This window comes from Sesamum indicum, linkage group LG5 (genome assembly GCF_026168435.1).
Source record: "Sesamum indicum cultivar Baizhima isolate 11 linkage group LG5, ASM2616843v1, whole genome shotgun sequence".
NCBI classification, from domain to species: Eukaryota; Viridiplantae; Streptophyta; class Magnoliopsida; order Lamiales; family Pedaliaceae; genus Sesamum; species Sesamum indicum.
Genome location: NC_142661.1, coordinates 15,323,597 through 15,345,700, shown reverse-complemented (window position 1 = coordinate 15,345,700; position 22,104 = coordinate 15,323,597). Strand labels below are relative to the sequence as shown.

General features: G+C 34.3%; 2 protein-coding genes across 2 annotated transcripts; both read right to left on the bottom strand.

Moving 5' to 3' along the window:
• Window positions 1–80: 80 nt before the first annotated feature.
• CAF1 (RNA-binding CRS1 / YhbY (CRM) domain-containing protein) lies at window positions 81–3,725 on the bottom strand. The gene is made up of 5 exons (XM_011079971.3): window positions 2,787–3,725; window positions 2,308–2,435; window positions 1,605–1,830; window positions 1,371–1,498; window positions 81–1,249 (listed from the first exon to the last, which is right to left on the bottom strand). Exons 1-5 carry the CDS (start codon window positions 3,592–3,594, stop codon window positions 290–292), a joined length of 2,250 nt encoding a protein of 749 aa, XP_011078273.2. The 5' UTR covers window positions 3,595–3,725; the 3' UTR covers window positions 81–289.
• Window positions 3,726–5,024: 1,299 nt separating this feature from the next.
• On the bottom strand, window positions 5,025–13,145 carry LOC105162064 (putative glycosyltransferase At3g07620). Its single transcript, XM_011079972.3, has 5 exons — window positions 13,021–13,145; window positions 10,758–11,658; window positions 10,542–10,672; window positions 6,572–6,920; window positions 5,025–6,151 (listed from the first exon to the last, which is right to left on the bottom strand). The coding sequence occupies exons 2-5, from the start codon at window positions 11,538–11,540 to the stop codon at window positions 5,486–5,488; spliced, it is 1,929 nt and encodes a 642-aa protein (XP_011078274.2). The 5' UTR covers window positions 11,541–11,658; window positions 13,021–13,145; the 3' UTR covers window positions 5,025–5,485.
• Window positions 13,146–22,104: the final 8,959 nt, after the last annotated feature.

Genomic DNA, 22,104 nt, shown 5'->3' with positions numbered 1-22,104 from the left:
CACTCCATTTTTGTAGTTCAAGAACAAGGTAGGGGCCAGTCTAGGTCTAACCCGAACCCAGCATCCCTGATTGTAGAGAATGATTGCAAGACGGATTGGATACCATCAATATACCATTCAATAACAACCATAACAGAAAACTATGTAGATTTCTAATCCTAAGGACAACGAGCAACAATCTTTGAGGAATAAATGCAACAGTAAGACGAAGATGCAAGAAACAGCCATGAAGCTCAGGAAAGAGTTACTGGAGACTCTCAATAACTTCACCCAATGTCATCCCATCACATCAAGCTAGTAACTTAGCAAGTTCATCTACTCTCAGGTTTCCCTGTGGAACTACATTGAGATAATCTGTTTTCATATCTTTTATGTTTCCTTTTCTAGAAATCTTTTTGTCATCCCTCCTGCCAGAAACTGTAATTTCTGCCCCTAAAACTGCTGAAGCTTCTTCTGGCACTGAATCATCACATCCTTGTTCATTGTTTTTCTGAATGACTAACTGTTTAGGCCGGTGATTAAAAACAGGCCCATCTGGGGCACTCTTTGCAAAAGCAACTGCCTTTTTGAAAACAATGTCAGCATCTAAGCTATGATCATCTAAGACCAATGCCATCCCACTTTCTACAGCTTGCTTCCTAAGAAGTAAAATTCCCTCAGTCCAAGGCGTATTCAAACTCACCAGCTCGTCAGCGTTTCCAGGATTAGTTAACTGCTCCTGAGGCTGTGGAACTACAGATGAGAACTCCGACACAGTTGCAGTGGATTCGTTGTTTTCCTGTCTCAGTTGTGATTCGACTAAACAATTTGAAACTATTTCACTTTCAACAGTTTGATTGAATGTCTCTGAATTATTAACTGTGAAAACCCTAGAAACAGGAGATTCCCCAGAGCCATCGACAGTCTCCGCAGTCAAGACTACATGAGAAGCTGTAACGGATACATCAGTGACTTCTGACACAATATCCTCTACCCCAACTTCATCCAATTCAGTGTTTCCATGTGACTCATTGCTGCATGTGGGATATAAGCTTGTTCCAAGATTACTCGAGTTTACATCCATGAGCGCTAAGCTTTGAACACTTGGTGATGATGATGCTAACAGTTCTTTATCTACATCATCAGCTTTAACTTCCTGCAATCCCTTCGGACTCTCATCAGTTTCCACTAGAGAGGACTTCCAATCTCTTCCTCTCCATATGAGTATGTGTTCACATTCAAACGACAATAGCACACATGGAATAAGATCCTGCAGTTGGAAGAACTAAATAATATCATAAAGCTGATCACACATTTTTTTTCATTTCCTATTAATTCATAAACCTGATTCCCCCCAAAGCTATGCATACATCTTAGTTGGACAAAGATACCTTGAGTTTGGCACCTATTTTTTTGTAGTCGCTTGCATTTAATCCTTGGCAATTGATCCGCACTAATTCACAGGCTTCAAATGCCTCCCTAACATTTTTCACAAGATCACAGTAAACACCATTTTTTGCTGCAAAATACACGCATGCATATATCAGCAGATTTTAGAGCAATTCTCAACAGCATCTAGTTCCACTGAACACATAAGAATAATTTGGGTAAATACCATCACATACCAAGCTTGCATATTGGTATTAGATCATGCCCCTTTTTCCGCATTTCACTTGCTTCTTCTAAAGTCAAACCCTCAGGAACTCGTTGAATCAGTCTTGGGTACACCGGGGCGACAGGTTTCCATAACATGAGAGGAAAGCGAGGCCGAAATTTATAGTTATAGTTTCTCCCACGGAAAAGGTAAACGACGCCACCTCTTCTGTATATAATCTTCCCTCCAGTTTTTTCCTGTTTGTGTGATTCATAAGAATACCATCTCAAACAAATAGCTCAGAATGATGGACTAATACATGCCACAGCAATTTTGAATGCACTAATTCATGGTTTAATTGGAAGACAAATATATAAATGGTTCTTATTGTCATATCTTGTCTACCTGCAAATTCAGAGACACTATGCATCATCTCATAGTGATTATGTTCTGCACAACATACCAGGAATTATTTACCATTTTCTGTCACATATAGGATGTTCAGTCCATACGAAATGCGGGCATCGATAATATTCTATTTGTGAGGAGATGGTTAACCATGATCTTTTCTTGGATTTTAAGAATATTTGTGGCAAATTGATTGTAAGTTAAAACCATTTTTGGGTATGTACTGCTGCATTTGCTTGGATTTGAAACAATATATCCAACAATAATATCAGAAAAGAAAGCTATCAAAGTCTTCCTTTGAAGAAGAGCAAGTTGAACATACCAACCTCCAATTGTTGGCACACATTGTCCATATCTACAGTGCATACTCCTTTGCATTTTATCTTGATCACCCTTCGTCGCTTCCAATGAGCATGTATATTGTCCAGCATGTTGTGTGTTAGGCCATCCCTTCCTGAAGAGGAATGACAGAATGGTATAAGTACAATGTCTAGACAAATGTATACATTTTCTTCTGTATCGCTTATGAGAAATGAGTTCTCAAGACAAAAGATTTATCATACAATTAACCAAATCAAGACTTTGGGAATTGGGAAAAACTATAAAACCAAAATTCATATTAAATCATATAAAGCCATAGGAACATAGGCGTCCAAACTAAGCAATATGAGCAGATAGTCGCATTGATCGTCATTTCGACAAATTAAATATGCTTGAATATATATAATTAAAACACATTCGATCATCAATGAGTTATTGCTACTCGACAACAACAAACATACACAAATCTAACACAACAGTTTACCCATGTTCAATTGTCTTTTCGACTTTTTACACCCTTCAATGAGTTCCACGATTTCCTCCTTAATCAGCGGCGCCCCAAGAACCTCCTCCCTGGACCTGACGTACTTCGGTCCAGAACCAGGAAGAAACGGCCCAGGCGCCTGTACAGGCTTCACACCCTTTTTATGAGGCGGTGGCAGCTGAAACGAATCAAATTCTGGTAGCTTCTTCTTGCTCGGCGGCAGCGGCTTCCGCCCCAGCCATGGCTTCGCCATTGTGCCAGGTCCGAAAGGGGATACCAGCGGCTCCCGCAGCTTCACCGGCTTCACCTTAGGCGTCTCAGTGTAACTGTACTGGTAAACAAACGGCGCCTCCGGAATTTCATACGAAACCCCATTCTCATCTATCCTGAAATTGGGGCCAACAAGATTTTGGCTTTCATTCTCATTCAAGGGAATTTTCCGGGACTTTGAGAAGGGCTTGAAGGCAGGGTGGAGGGCATCGCGGGAAGGGTGCTTCGGGGATTTAGAATACTTGGAAGCTTTTCCCGGGATTGAAGGAGAGGAAGGCGCAGAAGGGGTGCCGGTGGATTTGAAGGTCGTGGGGTGAGGAGGTGCAGGGTTGTAATTATGTGCGATGGTAAGGGCGGAGTCGAAACGTTTCTCGAAGCGGATTTGGTCCTCAAGTTCTTTCTGGGTGCGCTCATGGCGAATGAATTTTTGGGCGTTGGCGTTGTTCCACCGGGAGAAACGAATTTCGGTGGTGGGGCGCTGGGGTTGAGGGCGTAGGTGAGGCGGCGCAAATACTGGGAACTGGGTTTGTAATGCCATTATTTTGACTAATGAAGCAAGAATTCCATGAAACACAATGGAAGCTCTCAACTAATAGAGACTTCAGAATTTAGCTTTGGTTGAACGACACTCTCCGGACTGTAAGGGTGGGAATTGGACCCGGATCCGGACCCGAACCCGAACCCAGCACAGTCCGTCCCATACCCGTCCTAGTTTGGGTCCAAAAAATTGAAGACATAAGGAGGGGTAGCGGGTCTCAGGTCCTTAAAAGACCCGTTTCCAAACCTGCCTAGTGCCTTGTATAATAATTTCATATATATGTATAAAATTTTATTTTATTTTATCTTGATAGAATAAATATTAAGACCCTTTTTTCTTTTTTGAATTAGGCCTCGTATTCAGACTAATTAATTAAATTATTTATTTTTATTTTGCTCGCTTGTGTTTAATGATAAAAGCCCGCTACTGCTAGTGAGTAGTTCGTAATCACTGTCTACATGGGTTCCAGTTATTAATTTTTGTTTGTCTATTTCGTTTGTAATTTTTCTGTGTCTATTACGAATTTATCACTAATATTCATATTAATAACAAATATAGCACCAGTATTTATGCATCTGGAGGGGAGAAAATGCATTTTACACTATTATTAATTTTGTTATAAAATATATATCTAATATTATTATATCATATATGTATATATTATTATAAATTAGTAAATATTATTTTTGATGAATATGATAAAAATGACATAGATATAAAAAGTGTACATATAAATTAAATATTTTTCAATTTTTAATTTTGTAATGTGACCATGTGATATGATATTTTGGTCTTATTATGGGGTGATGTTGTCAATTACATATTTTATTTTATATAACAACTATAAGAAAAAAAAAATAAAACTATCACACAATAATTATTCAATAATTCATACAAGGTAAATAAGATATTAAATTATTATTTTACCAAATATTTCAACATTAATCATAAAGTTATCAAATCCTCCTTAATCCCATCAAAAAAAAGTAAAAGAGGATAATAGTTGTACTTGTTTATTCTAAGGTATTTATTCAACAATTAATTAATTAAACAAAATTGTCTCACAAAATAAAAAATCGAGAAACTTTATTGTGTTCCTCAAAATGAAAAATAAAAGAATCTCTGCGTTATTTTCTATGTTTTATTATTTTTTAATTATAAAGTAATATTTTTATTTTTATTTAAGAATTGTTAAGTATTAATTAATATAAATTGATGGTTTGAATCTCATCAATAATGTCTACTATTTATATTTGATCGTTTAAATATATTGTCCAGATTTTATCAACACAATTTCACATATCACAGGGGCCGTTTGGAATGTTTCCTATTAAAAAATCAACAAAAGAGTAGGCAAGAGGATTGAAGCTACATTTTAAAGATTAGACGATTTTGGAGTAGACAATATAAATTTTGTTAGGGAGCATAAGTTAAATAAAGCATCCTTGTTATTGAGGTACAAACGAACAGAAATAAATAGGCGCAGGCCTGCCCGGTTTCCATGCAATCAAGATTTGCATCTCATAGTTGATATTTGTCAGTAACTAGTGAGATCTTCGACCCGATGTACAACATTTTCATATAGAAAACAGCACAATACACAAGTGGAATGATTCTTGATGCACTCGCTGAAAGGGACTACCTCAGTTTTAATGATGGAAGAAGAGCGTCTCAACATTATCGATGGCCCTTACTCCTGACGACCTGTCAGCACCAAGTGAAACTACCTGCAACTTGACCATGGCAATATATGTCCACAGATGATCATGGACTGAAGAACTTTGTGGTTTCATCTTCTAGGACGATTCGATTTCTTTGGCAGGCAGATTGTTTACGTTCAAAAGTTCTGAGGGCCAAAGAATTCCACTTCTCTTTCCTCATCTTCTAAGATTTAGCTGGAGACTTGGAACACTCTGTTGTACCAAACTGAATGAAGGATCATGTGGAACAAGTCATACTTCTCGGGAATTTTGTGCCAAAGGAAATACTGCCGAACTATTTTTAGTCTGCTCTGCATCATCATGTATCTGTCTTGGGGTACCGACAGGAGTATGTTTCTCAGATTTGGTATATCATCCTCCAAGATGAACAAAGCAAAGGATTCCCAATTGAAAACTTCGAAGAGTGGTGGCACATAATTATCAGATATAACTACTGGAACACATCCATAATAGATTGATTCCACTACTCTGGGAGTGTGGACTTCATAGCCTTTGGCACAAATGCAGTATTTACTGCTTTTCATAAACTCCCTGTATCTTGCCTTACCTTCAATGTCACGAGGCATAGGCCCAATGATTTTCATATCGGGTTCTTTGTTGTGCCAATGTTGCAGTAGTAGTGGACGAACATAACCATGCAGCCCTCCAGCAAAGAAAGCTAGAATGGGTCTATTTGAAGGAAGATTTCCTCCAATATCCTTCAAAGGGTTCTCTGCAGAGCGGACATAGGTCACCGGCAGAGAAACATCTTTGCCTATTCTGAAGCCTCTGGCAATGTTGGAGTTGCAGAGGACTCTTATGCTACTTCCAAAAATATTCCTAGTAAACCGAGGGGCCTGTTAAATTCGATTCCCAATAAGATTAAAAGACTCATTAAACAAGTGAAATGGCATATTGATTAAGATTCAGGCTCATGCTGTGTTATGTACATCACCTACTGTTCTCCACTTAGAAACAAAAACAGCAACAGAATAAAATGACAAAAAATTGCAGTTTTTTTGGTCCGTATCACTAAACTAAGAGAACCAAAGAAACAAATACCCCCAGAAACCCCTGTTTTCCTGCCTGCAAATAACAGAAAATGAAAAACATGCAATTATAGGGGTTTAATTATCTACTGCCCATATAGTTGAGGTTCAAAGATGAACAAATCTTAATAGAATCCTAGAAAAATCCTGATATCATGTAAGACCAATAAAAATAGGACCCAGAATTTAGTTAAACCTGAATATTAACAAGGAAGATAAAAGTCTTACCCAGTCATGACAAGCAACAAGAAAGTGATCTGCTCCCCCTCTTTTCTTCCAGAAATGATACTTAGATGCAATTATATCAACATAATTCTTCAAATGATTTTCCATATTCTTTTGACTGACAAAACCAGACGCATTAAGTGCATGTCTAAGTTTTACCGAACTAAACGGTAAATAAAACAAATGAGCCTTTTTGGGATCCTTCACGACAAATTGTTTATTTCTCTCCATCAATTTCATGAACCATCCTTCAGAAGCGTAAATGCCTCTCATATATGGTAGGTGGAAAATTGGTTTTTCCCCTTCCCGGTAAACGTAAACTTTAAGTGTGCTTTCCATAAGTTCATAACTCCTGTCATGAAGAAGCAAACAGGACATGAATGTTTCACTCCAGCAATGAAGAGGACTACCCATATCAAGAAAGATTTGGTATCCTTAAACAAAGCATTTGTAAAAAGATAATTTCTGGGAAAAAAATTAATATACAGAGAAATCAAAAGACAAGAAGTGGTGAGATGAATTCTTAATCTGGTTTGAACGGGCAGTTGAGATAACAAATGTCCCATATCTATTGCCAAGGGAAAAGTAGCCTAGCTCATTGGAGAGTTAAGGTTGTTGCCTATGCTTTAATTCAAGACAAGTCAACCCAGCCTGTCAAGTTCTCTTAACCTTATACCCAATGGATATGGAAGATGTCACATTGAGCAAATCCTGAAGAAGAAAAATTGTTGGTTTATTAAACAAGGAAAGCAACACTGAAGCAAAAAGGAGAGAAGTTCATGCATTACATAGCACAGTCAAGCATTGCTCCTTCTCTATTTGCTACTTATTGCTAAAGTATGTCTATGTTTAGAAGGAAGCTTATTGCACCCATTATCACCCGTTATCGGTAACTGTTAAGTGTTGAAATGTAATGAGCGTGCAGACTGCGGTTACGAGAACAGCCTGACTGGATTTGATTTTTGAATTTGGGATGACATAATCGATAGAAAGACCGTGTCGCGTTCGCACAAGGTCATCCTCAAATCTACTTACAAGCTTTTGCCCCTTGCAAAACTTGATAAGTGGGGGAACTTTTGATCTGGGAATATCTCATCTAGGGATTGAGAGACCTTCCTAGTAAAGAACTTTCTCGATGTGGAGCATCTTATTGAGGTTTCTAGAGACCTTCTCGGTAAAAACCTAGACCAAGTATCGAGGGTCAAAGCCCTATTATGTACGAACCACTGCAGCCCTTAGATCGACTTTACATCAAGGGTGCACGTGAAATCATATAATTAGTCATTTACCCACAGATATCGGCCCTTGCCAGTCAAGTACACTTTTTTTTCTACCCTTTGGCTCTATACTCTCTATAAACCAACTCCAATAACTAACTTGAGCGTCGGAGCGCCATTGCCATAAACAAACCAACGTGGTTCCAACAATGTGTCTGTTTTGTAGGCTGTGCTCAGGAGTTTACCCTTGTGTTTGGAGTAGCACATATTTAAACCCATCACTGAAAAGTACCTCATGTTGTTTTTTGGAACAAAAAAAACTCACCCTCCTAAATGTCTATTATCAAGTCCAATCCTGAAAATTTCCGGTGATAATGGCTTAGTTCAACAAAAAAACTGGAGGATGGAGGGGAGAGAGTTGTCACATAATGCCTTCAGAGAATCATGGAAGTGATAGCTTGAAAATCTTTATAGACGTGATAGTCAAATCAAGTCTCCACAAAATTTGCTCAGGAGCTAGAAACAGAGAGGAGAACTAGAGACAACATAAACAAAACAGCCTTGATGGGAGAATTTTTGTTTGTTTGTATAGCTTCCTAGCTGATACTGTCTCTTTCGGTAGTCATTGAGGAATTCTTTTTATCATTACCCTGCTGAATCTACTTGGAAGTTATAAATGGGGACTGCTTCCCTGAAGCTTATTCTCTTTCTGTGCAGCTCCTAGCTTGATTTTCGGGATTGCAGTGCCAAAAGTACAAATAAGGTTTGTTGAAGATTGAGTTGACCATAAAAAAAGATTGGTTGAAGGAGAGTAGGGGGTCGGTAAGGAGGAGAAGCCGTGCAACATATGGATTATAGGTAAAGGCAACTTCAGTGTCTTATATCATTTTTTAAACTAAAATAAAAAGAATGTAACTGCAGCAAGTACAGTTTTCAGTTAATTTTAGGGTTCCATGCCAAATCCCCGCGTAGGCACAGGCGGTGTTCTCTACAAAAACAAATAAATTAATAAACAAAATTACATAAACTTCGAATTTTACCCCTCATTCAGCATTTCCCTAGTAATATTTCTATAATTGTAAGAGTGTTAAATGTAATATATAAAAAATCAAAAGGGTGTAATTGTAATACAATATTGTTTCCAAATTATAGCCATGTGATAAAAAGTAGTGGTTGATGAATGGAAAAATTAGTCATTTTTTGTGCTTTTTTTCATTATTCCATAGAAAGTACCATATATTACTTTGTCAACACGTTAACAATTAGACATAAAAAAAAATTGCTAATATTACTAAATTTAAGGTCAATGTGCAATGAAGACACAAAATGTCTGTGAAGGAACAAAAAACAATGTTAACTTCACCCCATATAAGGAAAGTAAAAGGAAATAAAAAAAACAAAAATTATTAGTTTTTCCATTCACCAACGACTACTTTTTTGTCCCATAATTATAATTCGGAAATAATATTTTGTTACAATTACACCTTTTTTACTATATATATATTACATTGAACCTGTAAAAAGTAATAAAACAATACCAGAGGAATGCACAATATGAGGGGTAAAACTGGATTTCATGTATATTTTTTTTAACTGACGTCGACATCTTCCGTCCAAACCATACGAAGGGAGAAAAGGGTAAACGGAGAATCTTTGGAGGTGGTGTAAGTGTAATTTTGAAAGTTGTTTGGGGGAAATTGTAGCATTTTCATAGGGAGTCTAAGTGTAATTAACCCTAAATTTTATTTTGGCTTCTAAATCAGAAAGATTTATGATTTTAAATGTATTCTCAGCTGCTATGTAGTTTACTTGCTCAAAGACTATAGTTGCCAGTCAACAAGTATAAATATAATTATGTAAATTCAGAGTACATTAACTTCCAGACTGAGTAAAGGGAGTACAGGGTTCTAGCATGAGGTCAGGGTTTAATACTTGGAAGAGGTTTTTCACAAATCTCAGTGAAAATGACAGGTGAAGTCACCTGGTTTCAGGGAAAAATTGTTGATACTATTTGATTAGTATCCCTCCTTAGCTTTTTAGTTGCTAGCTAGTAAATGTTTGGTAATCCAACAAGAGGAGCTATATTTCCTCATTTAGATAAAGGTAACCAGTTAAGTTTGTGATAGTCACAAAAATGCCAAGCTGGTGGAATGATTCGTCATCAACCATTGCGTAGGAACTTGATTCATTGGCACACGGAATCGAAAGTGCCATAAATTCGAATTTAAAAGGAAGGTCAGTTTCAAGTTTTTAGCTACTATAAACAAGATGGAAGATGGTGGCTGGAATATCCCATTCCAGTGAAATTAGTGTTACAAATATTACAATTTTATACATGGTTATTTAGATTGAATTTTTCATTCAAGATGTAAAGTATAATCTCAAAGACGAGCTTACTCATTAACTCAAACTGGACCTGCTAAATGCAAATGTAGAACTATTAGCACATGTAACATGCCATTGCACGAAAAGTTAGTCCATGAAACTAATGAAATCAAGTTAGTATAACTAATGTTCAATATGGACTATAGTGAATATTCTCATGGAAAGATGGCTTGGAAAGCCTACACCGATAGGCAGTTCCTTACTAAACATACTTCTCAACAAGTAATCTTGATAAGGTTGTCATTTGCATTTGAAGCCCATTCTTCCTATTAATATGCACAATCTGCCCACGATGGAGCTTCCAAGAAAGCCTAACAGTACAACACAAGGAGCAAATACTAAGAATACAAATTTGAGTTGCATTGGCTTACCTTTTGAACATAGAATAATTCCGGAAAAGCGAAGAATGAACTTCTGAGATATTCCTTTGTAGGGGAGCATTTTCAATTTGAAATTTGGCATCTTCTAGCTCCTGATCCCTTAGAGAAGACCACCGTGGCCTCTAAACACATTAGATGAAGAAGTTAAAGATCTAATGCACATGTAAGCCCTTCAGGAAAGTTGTTACTGCAAATGTGAACATATACCTTTGATTTAATCACAACGTAATTACTTAGTAATAACGAATTCATATGGGTGATTGACATAGCTTGTTCCACCCTCTTTCTCGATGAAGGATTACCAGACCTCAAAGAGGTATCGGTTGAGAAAAGTGAGCCATTTTGCACTTGGTCAGTGTTTTTGAACTTTGGTGGATTATTACATGCCAAAGACAAGTTGGTTGGCACAGGAAGAACTGATTTTCCTGAGCCTAACTTGTGGTCCAAGGTAAGAACACTAGTTTGCTTGCTAATAGTCAGTTGTTGATTACAAGCACTTCCTTCTGGGCTGCAGCCACCAGCGAAATCTGTTCGTGATCTCTCTCTCCGCTCATCATATCCCAACTCAAGGCAATGTTTTCCAGCAGAGATATTGATCATACCTCTAAATGGTCCTTTTGTTGTGCTTCTGTTCAAGTTCACATGCCCTTCTCTCTGAAATATGGATCCTTGGTACAAAATTTTCTCCTCCGTCTCAAGTTCAGCATGTTTCTGTCTCATATCATCTGATGAAAAAGCATCATCTCTATCACCCTTACCATCATGAGTAGTATCGGAATCAGCCAATTTAGAGTTGTTGGAGAAGGCTTTGCTACCAGTGACCAAAGAAACTAATCCATCATTTGCATGTGAGAGAATTAACGAATAGTTCCCATATGGGTTTGTTAGTAAGTGCAGGAGCGACAGAAAAGCAGTTAAGATGGCAACAAAAGATACTAAGCGCTTGACATTGACATCACGTAGCCTTAGAAAAATAACTCCATTATCCATGCTACATATTAGAAAGTATCAGATGATTTATCTTGCCGTATTTGAGCGGCTGCTGGAACTCCATTAACCAAGTACATGCCAATCATGGATTCTCATCCAGTGCTTAAGAAGGGAACTTCTGCAAAAAGGCAAAAGATGAAAATCTCTGTTTCCCAGTTTAATCAACATCATAAGAAACAAACAGATGCACACATGTAGATGCGTCATGACTTAAGAATTACATTAGAAATTACAAATGCTGAGTTTATTTCACACTCTAAAACGACACATGGTTTCACTTTGAGATACTGTTCAAAAGACACTTTTTGGCTATTCAAGGCAAAGTAGTTTAGAAAGTAGAAACATCCTGTGCATGATATGCTTTCCACAACATCTTTTTCCTTATGCCCCACTGTCGAGGCATATAACTCAACAAGCAAAAGAAAGAGTACCTTAGTCAAGATAATAAAACAAAACTTGAGGGATAGGACTTATTAATGCGCACAATTCAGTTGTTTATCATCTTTTTATTTAAATTTTCCGGACAAAGTTAACAAAATCATTGGTCTTCATCTCTCATACTTGGCATACTGCATTTAGTTAATGCAAAATGAATTCCAGTTCACAGTGACCCTCATATTGACACGCAGCACTCAGACAAGAAACCATGTGCAATGAATTTCTTTGGACATGTATCTCAGAATACCATAGGCCACAACCTCCTTTTCTTTTTACCTTCTTCTGATAAAATTACATCTTTTTGGCATGTCAAGAGAATTTTCAGCTAACCTTTGTTTACTTAATCGGGTTTACAATTAGAATCACAAATTTTATACTCCCCTTACTCCAAGATAGATGCGCAAACAAGATTTCCACAAACATTGAGATGAAAATAAACACATAAAAATTAAAAAAAATTAAAAAAAAAAAAGAAGCAATAAACTACTTTGCTTTGACTTCCCCTAAAGCTCAATCATAAGAGACAAAGCACCAAACAGACAATCCCTCTTATAAATGGTGGGAGCAACAAATAGACGGACTCCCACAAATGGCCCCAGAATTGTGCATCTATGGTAACTGGTAAACAGAGCATCTAAATAACACTTCAGGATGCTGAAAAGAACTAATTAGATCAACTTTTGATGAACTCAAAATTTCTCTCCACTTTCTAAAGTCCTTCATATCCAACATCAATTTTATTGAAGACGCAAACTATCACTGATTTGTAGCAAACTCACCAAATTCCAAGAGAAAATCTTTTAAAAATTTTATTTTCCTTAATGTAAAGGGCATTCAGAAAAGGTACAAATCAAATTATCACTTCACCAAAAAAACAATAGCATATCCAAGATTTTCTACCAAGCAATCTAATGAACATATTACAAGAACAATCGAACTCCTTCCCAATTAACCTTCACAATTCTATGCAATCCTGTAGCATTGTACTTCCAAGACAAGAATTGATGAGAACATTAAAAATGGAGAAGAAAATTAAGCTTACCTAATCTCCATGAGCGCGGGCAGAAGAGATGAGTTAACTACGTTTCTCACTGCCAAGCAAGCAAGCAAGCAACTAAGCATCAACAGTGAGGGGACAAACCGACAGACTGAAGACACTGTATTAAGACCACTCCACATATATATATATATTGCATTTATCACTTTATAAGTAAAAAAATGTACAGAAAAATATCAATTTATGGACAAAATTAAAATTTTTTTTTTTTTTTTTTTTGGTTAGCGATAGCATTTTCGTATAAATCTAACGGAAGGATATTAAGTATAAAGAAAGAATTTTCAAAGAGGATGTAAGTATAATTTCAAAATTTTAAAAAATATATATATAATTTTATATTTCATAGGGACTCTATGCGTAATTAACCCTTTATTAAATGTCAAAGGGGTCTTAATATATAGGAAGTTTTTTAAACTTTTTCTAATACTATAAGAGTAAATTTATTTAACTAAATATTATAATTACATCAGGTAAATAATAATTTACCCTCATGTGATTTTGCAAATGAGCAAATTACTCCCCTATGAAAATAAAATAGCAATTCATCTCCCTATGTTTTTTAAAATGAAGCAATTTACCTCTCTATCTAAGGATGTAAATTGTTTTATTTTAAAAAATATAGGGAGATAAATTGTTGTATTATAAAAAATATAGGGAGGTAAATTATTATTTCTTTTTCATACAGGATAATTACTCATTTACAATATTATAATGAAGTTGCTTGTATTTTTCCCTAATTACATCCTTACCTCAAACGCAAATATAGATATATTCCAGGAGTTAATTTCAATAATATCTTTTACTACATTTTTGAAACATTCTGATTTAAGAAAATGATTTGGAACAGGCATTTTACAAAATTCCATATTGTGTATGTTTTAGTATAACAATGGATATTTGGAGTATATTGTGGAAGCGCACTATATGGCTATCAAGATTATTGTTTAGTACCGGAATAAGGATTAAAGAAATGTTCTTGATGACCGACAATGGAGAGTTGATTCTGGAAAGCTACGATTGTACTAGCTTTCAGTTATATGTGAATGATTCTTAGTCGTACATTCAGACTTAATGGTGATGTGGTGGCTTGAATAGGTCCTAAGCAGGATATACAATGGATTTTACAATGGAAGTCGAATGTATGGCGACTTTAAAAGTTTCTCAATAAGTGGTTTTAGATGAATAAACACATCCAATAGTTGGGGTTGGTGTTTAGCATGGCTGAGCCAATAGCGATTTTGCAACATAACAATTAGGTTGTGGTACAAGTTTAAAACGCCGTAATCTCATCACAAATTCAAGAAAAATTCTTAGACACCACCCTCTGCTTGGCACAATGGTAAAAAGAGGTAACATGCTGTTAGATTGCATTACTTTGGCAGAAGTATGGTACATCCATGAGAACGAGCATGTATTGCAGATTACTCATGCTCAGAGAGATATGAGGGACATGGGTGATGGACTCTAGGTCAAATAGGAGATTGTTAGAATACATAACCAAAAAGCTAATTGGATTGGCGGTTTAAAAAATATTTAGCAATATTTATTAAAGTAATATTGTCTTGATGAATAGAGTAATTCTTCATTCTTGGTATATGTATTTGTTATGTTTATTGGTTATGTTAAACGACGATTTAATATCAAAATAAATGTACACAGACAACTGGATAACCCGTGTAGTTAGGCTGCGCATTAGATGGAAGCTATGAGACCAACTTCTAAGTGCTGGTCTGAAACGTTCCAAGTTGAAAACCTCGGGAGTGAGCATCGAGAGTTTTATAGAGACTTGCACTAAGTATTGCATTTATTGCATGAGTATTATGTTTTATCAAAAACAGACGTAAGTCATTTATGCACCCAGAAATGGACAAGCACGAGGGTTAAACACAGTTAGATAGAAAGATAAACCTACTCAAACACTAACAAGCAATGCAATGAGGAAGTTTCCCATACCTGTGGGGCAAGTAAAACACTCTGGACGGAGCGTCCTACATGAATCAAGGCTTGTGGGTGTTCATGTCAACATTCACCTAGTCTCTATCATGGACTGTTGCAAGACGGTAGCACCCATGGTGACAGGCATTTATGATGAATGGTTAATAAAAAATAATTAGTTAAATTAGATTTAATTAATAAATTGTGTCAGACACAAGCCTAAGTCTAGTTATGAGTGAGCTTAAAGAACCACATACACATCACTATGGAAGTGATAGAATTAGTATGAGATTAATTTTGGAGCAAATGAATTGATTTAATTGGATTAAATTAATTCGAGTATATAAATGATTGGATCATTTTTTGAAAAATTTATTTGTTGGATGACCCAAAAATTAATTAATTGAATTAATTAAATTTAAGTTTAGCAACTTTAAATTTATTTGATTAATTTATTGAGTTTGATTTAATTAATTAAAATTTATTTAATTGGGTAAAATAAATTATTGGACTTAATTGGGGTGAAATTAATTATATTAATTTAATGCCTATGAACTTTGTTTTGGGCTTGATTTAATTTAATTAAATTGAGCTCGATCCATGACTTGAGATCCATACCCAAGGAACAAATGCAAGTCTTCTTAGTTTTTAATTTACTGCTTTTTCAATGGTAATAGTAGGTCTTTTATTCGCAAACTTCAAGGCCCGGAACTGATCCCACAAGCCCGAACTTTGGCTGTATAAGTCCATGACTATTATCCCACCAACCTAGTTCGGATTATTAATTCGGCCCGGCCCACTAAAGACCCATAAAATGCAAATTTACAAGTATATATATAACTTCAATTGTCAGTTTCATGATCATATTCTCCTAATTTGTCTTACTATTGAGGGTTGAATAATAAATTAAATTGTTTGAACACTTATATAATATATATATATATATATAATATAAAAGATATATGATTTGATAATGGACAATGCTTTTTTTTATCTCTAAAAAATACAATATTAAACATACAATATTTATATATATATAAATATATATAAAAGAGATATGATTTGACAATGAATAGTGATTTTTGTCATCCAAATCCCAACATCAAACCTACACAACTTATTTTTAAAATATTTTAAATTACCTCAAAATACAAATCCAAACACACCGTTTATCTCTAATACACACTTACTTATCTCTATTTTTCTCCCTCTGTCTCCAAAACACCAAAACAAAACACTCAAAATACAAATCCAAACACTAGAATAATATTTTATCCATTTAAATTAATATGTTTTTTTTTTAAAATGTCAAATCTAATTGACATAAGTAAACAAACTATTTGCTGAAATAATATAATCATAGTCAATTTATCTATACTAAATTATTAAGTAAGAGCACCATTTTCGATATTTCAATAAAAATTAATTTTCCATTTATTTTTAAAATTTAAATTAATCAAGTATACTTAACTCTACTCACCATGATTTTTCATAAACCGCCTTTCTGTAGTTATGTTTTTTTCCTCATGTATCTTTTGATTTCTTTAACATTAAGATCAAAAGTCTGGATTCGAGTCTTACGAATATAAGTATATATAATCTATTTTTAGTAAATATTTTATTTATTTTTTTATATTATTTAAATATATTAATTAATTTAAAAATATTAATATATTACATAAATATTTAAATATAGATATAAATATATAATTCGATAACGAATCGGGTCTTATCGAAAAAATATCCAAAGGAGAGTCAAATCAAAGCGACCCACATGAGTTGGCGCTAACTGCTAAGTGGTTGTTTACAATGTTCCAGAGACAGTGAGCGTAGCAGGACAGACAGGTGTGCTGCGCCTCATCCCATCATCCCCATGTGATTTCCTTCATCTCCATCACCACTGGGCTTTTTGATGATCAGGACATTGCATCCTCACCACCACAACATATGGAAGACCATGCTTTTCTCCTACACATGCTCTGTTTCACTCTCGTCATCTTCGTCATGTAAAATGAGCATATACTCTGTGTAAAAAAAATTCCTTATTAAATAATTCAAATAGGGGTAATTTGCTTCTTTTTTTAAAATATAGAGAATAATTTACTATTTTATTTTTTATAGGGATTTTTTTGCGCATTTATCATATTACGGGGTAAATTGCATTCTCCCCTCTAATTTTATGATCGGCAAAATTACCTTTACGTCGTTAGTATTTTTGGTTTTATAATTTTTTTCATTTAATTTTGAAAATCTTATATTTGGTCAATTTTTTGATAAAAAATTAGTTATGTTTTCCTCTATCATGTATATGATATATTTATACACTTTTATTCAATTAATTGTTTAATATTTATTACGATTACTGTAGTTGACTAACGGTGTATTTATTTGTGAATTTATAAGAACAGAAATCAAGTTTACGACGTATACTAACATCTCTACACACAAATACTCTTTCATGCATACAATGTATACGAGTTTTTTTTTGTTGGTTTTATATCATGCATTAAGGGAAAATAATTATGTATATGGTAACAATAAAAAAAAGAAAACAGTAACAATAAATAATTAAGTGGTAATATTAAAATTACTACTAATTATACATTAAGCAACAGAAGATTTTGTTTTGCCAATATAATCATTGTCATAATTTTAATATTGAAAATATTATTTACTTAAAAGTTGTGACTAGCAATAGTTAGTAACAAAATAATTATATATGTGTATATATATATTGTCCTATAGTAACAAAATAATTAGTAACAATTAAATACTAGCTAGTTGGATGTGGCATATGTACTCGATGTATATGCACAAAAAAATTATAATAATTAAATATCATTTAATAAAAATTATAGAAAAATAATAATATGAAAATAATTATGATAAAAAATAAGTAATTTTAAAAGAGAATAATTGAAGTAGGAGAAAGAGGAAAAAATATTAATTAAACTTAAATAACTATTCAAAAAGACAGTTTTTATCATTTGTAGATAGTGGGAGAAATGTGAAAGTTAGTAAATAAAAAAGAAAAAATAGATAAAAAAATAAAAAAGTGTATTTTATTATCAGTTTGTAAAATGTTAGGAGCGCGACTTTTCCTATTTAACGGGGAGGCCTAAATAGTTATTTATATTAGATATAGGATGAATATATAGAGATTGGAGTGTGGCAATTTCTTGAAAGAATATGGGTTTGGACTTTTTGCCAATATGTAAGAAATCATAATCTACACTAGATTTTTCAAATCATTTTCCAATGGTGTTTTTTTTTTTTATTATTATTAATAGCAGTAGATAATAGACGATTAAGGAAATGACGTGCACATGTTGCCTTAACCCAAAATTTTTTACCCTACCTAGCATCAGATAGAACACATTAAATTTTCTCCGACAAAATCTGATCAGTATATTTTGTAATTCCATTTTGTTGTGGTATAGGCTTAATAGCAAAGTGTTTGATTATGCCGTTATCTTACCAAACCTTCTCAGATGGTTAACTTTTTTACTCTCCACTATTGTCTGTGTAGACACATCTGATCATTTGTTTGTTTGAGTTTCCATCATCTTTTTTCATCTGGGTAATGCTCCGAACACTTCATTCGTTTTCATCATGAACACCCATACTCTTCCATGAATAATCATCAACACAGGTGATAATAGTGTTAATCTCTATACACCAGAGTGAACATAATTAAAAATTCCTTAAGTATTCTAAATTTGCAGGATTGTACTCCTTTCAATAATCTTTGATACATGAGTGAGTTTAAAAATCTTTTACTTGAATGTCCCAAGTGTATATGGCATAGCTTGATCCCTTTTGAATCCCAATCACATTGGTTATTGTTACAGCAGTTTCAGTAATTATATAATTCAAATAGTGGTATAGATTTTTGTTATTTGAATTCCCTTTATCACCATATGTGCACCATAAATGATCATCATTACACAATCTTTTGCTCTCTTTTTACACCTTGTTAAGGTTAAGTTAATCCATCTTGATTTTTCGAGCATACTGAACCAGTTTCATATGTAGTAAGAGGGATATTATTTTACTGTGTAGACAATTCCACATTTTAACTCTTTTAAAGTCAAAAAATTTAATGACTATATACTGAATTCAATATTTAAATGTCAAAAGCACCAATTGACGAAATAGCTAGTGAGAAATTTTAGTACTCACAACACTCAACCACATGTAATTCTGCTATCGTCTTCCCTTATATTTTTTAATTTTGAGCAATCTTTCTTGCAATGGCCTATTCCATGACAAAAGGTATACTCATTTTTTGTTGGCTTATGCTTTGACTTGGATCTCCCTTTTTTTCCTTTAGCAAGACTTTGAGAACAACTCTGATAGCAAAAGCTTCTACCTCTCCATTTGTGTTTTTCTGTTTGTCTTTCTTTCTTAGCTCATAAACATACAGAGTAGCAAATACTTCATTAAGAGATAAAGCATCCCTCAGCAGAAAAAAGTGGTCTCAAAAACCTTAAACTCCTCAGGAAGTGACCCCAACAACAATATAGCCAAATTTTCATCTTTGAAAGTCTCATCTATATTCATCAAATCTGTTACTAACGTATTAAAACTGGTAATATGTTCATTCATTATGGTACTTGAGACATAAGTGAAGCGAAGCAACCTCATCTTCATGTGGAGCTTATTTTGTCTCATTTTCTTCAGAATCTTTTCTTCTAATGTCGTTCACAATTTATGAGCACAAGTTTCTCAGAGAATGCATGCGGCTTCTCCCAGGAAAGACATGAGCGAATTGTATCACATGCCAATCGATTAATAGACTTCCAATCTTTTTACTCAATGTCATCTGGTTCTATTTCTTCTATGGCAATGTCTAAACCTCGTTGAAATAAAAGGTTTAGAACTTCACCTTGCCACATACCGAAATGACCCGTACCATCAAAAGTTTCCACTTCAAATCTCGATTTTTCCACCACAGTTCTCGCCCTAAAGGATGATGTAGCTATTATAGACAAAGTAGATTTCAAGTATTTTATTGTGGACAACAATTTTTATTGTTTACAATTTTAAGTATTTTTCGATAACTCACAGCAAATGCCAAATAATCCAAAAAACTCTTTTAATGTAAAAGATCAAATTCTAAGAAAAACCGTAAACATCAATTGCCAATTGTTGTCATACCAAAATTAATACCACTTTTTCAATAACTATTAAAAAATTAAGTAGCAAAATATAAAATACGAAAATCACATAATTGAAAAGTACAAAAAAAAATGGAACCGGATTCAATCAATTAAACCTACGTCCTATAACACCACCAAATCTGTACTTCACTGACAAACAACAAATAAAACATTAGAAAAGAAAAGACGAACACAAAAATGCCAAAGAAAGGTGGCAATCTACGCTATTTTGGCATGACTGAACAAAGTCTTAATAGCCTATTATATGGACTAAATCCTTTTTCATTTCCCGATGTGGGATATGAGCAATTTCCGACAACATCACCAGCAAATTAAACATTGACGGATCAGCAGTGGGTAAATCTGATGAAAGCAGACAGGCAGTGGTGGAATAACCTGTATGAATTGTATGATGTATGAATTGCTTTCCATCCTTTTCTACTTAGTACTTTTTTTCCTATTACCTATATTGTTACAAATGATAATTCTATTTTTATATTAATTTCTAGTTTAATGTAATTTACCTTTTATGATATTACAAATAAAGAAATTATCCCCTTATAAAAAATAATATTAATTTACTGTCTTGTGTTTTTTAAAATGAAACAATTTATCTCCATATTTGAAAATTTTGATACTTTACTGCTTGTTGGAAGTGCCCTGACTAAGATAGAGGGCTACGTCTTGGTAGATCTACGGCTAAGGGAAGTTAAGGATCCTCAACTCCACTAGAGGGTAGGGCCGCTAAGGGTTGTTGAGATTGGTTGGGGTTTTGCTCTTGGGTTTGGCTGACTTTGGGTTGAGAGACTCTGTTATTCATCTCCTCCTGTCCCTGCTCATCCCCCTTGAGAGTTGAGGACAATTCTCGACTTCAACGAGTAGGAGGGGCCCGGTTCATGGGTGATGAGTTGCAAATTGAGCTATCGCGTAGGTAACCGCTCGGTGGACACATTATGGATCAGTGCTAGTCAGGCTTCTTGCGTTAATTGTATCATTTTTTCTTTAGGTGGAACACCTAAAGTGGGCTATTCTCTTTGGAGTGGAGGTTGTGCTGCTCAGGGGGAGGTAGGTCACCCTCTGCGGTGGGGTTTGTTCATGTGGTTTCGACACGGTTTTACCTATTACCAAAATATTATTCTCAAGTTTTAAATGTAGCTAGTGTTTTGCTCTCACACGTAGAAATAATACTAATAACTATTGTATAATTATGATTTATCATTATTTACTATAATATTTTATTATTAATCAAAATAATTAATTATAATAAAAAATCATATTTCTTACTATGATACGAATATTGACCTGCGGATATGATAAAAAAAATTTGATTTAATTCCTGAAAAAATCTTTGTGAATGAAAGGAGTGGTAGTGGAATTACTACTTTTGTTGAATGGAAAGGGATAGGATTAGGTGCCGACCAAACACTGCATAATTGAATGGTACAGAGATGAGTACAAAGTATGGGACTAAGATGTGCACAATTCCTATAAAGCAACACACTCCAATAATTCTTGTTTTCGGCATTCAGCTACAATAATAGGTATCAAATGGAAGCCCACAAACCTCATCAAAATAATACTTTAAACTCCATACTTGCATCTTTACACACACACACACACACACACACACACAAACATATGAATAATTTAAAAATATTTAATTTCTTGGGTTCATTCTGCACTAAAATAATATTGTCTGCATTTGTAGGTGAAAAGGTTTAATACACATATTATACACTATTTTGTTTTATATTGATACGAGCAAGTATTTCATATTAATTGCAAGTGAGGAGTATGAGGGGTTTATAAGTTTGAATGTCTTATCCACCTTTTCAGGACAAAAATGTTAAACTCATATAAATAGATAATACATTGCAGAATAGGGGATCGATTGAGTCGCAAGTCGCGTCAAATATTAGACAAATAACACCATTTTAATAACAAAATCAAATTTATTTATTTATATTAATTA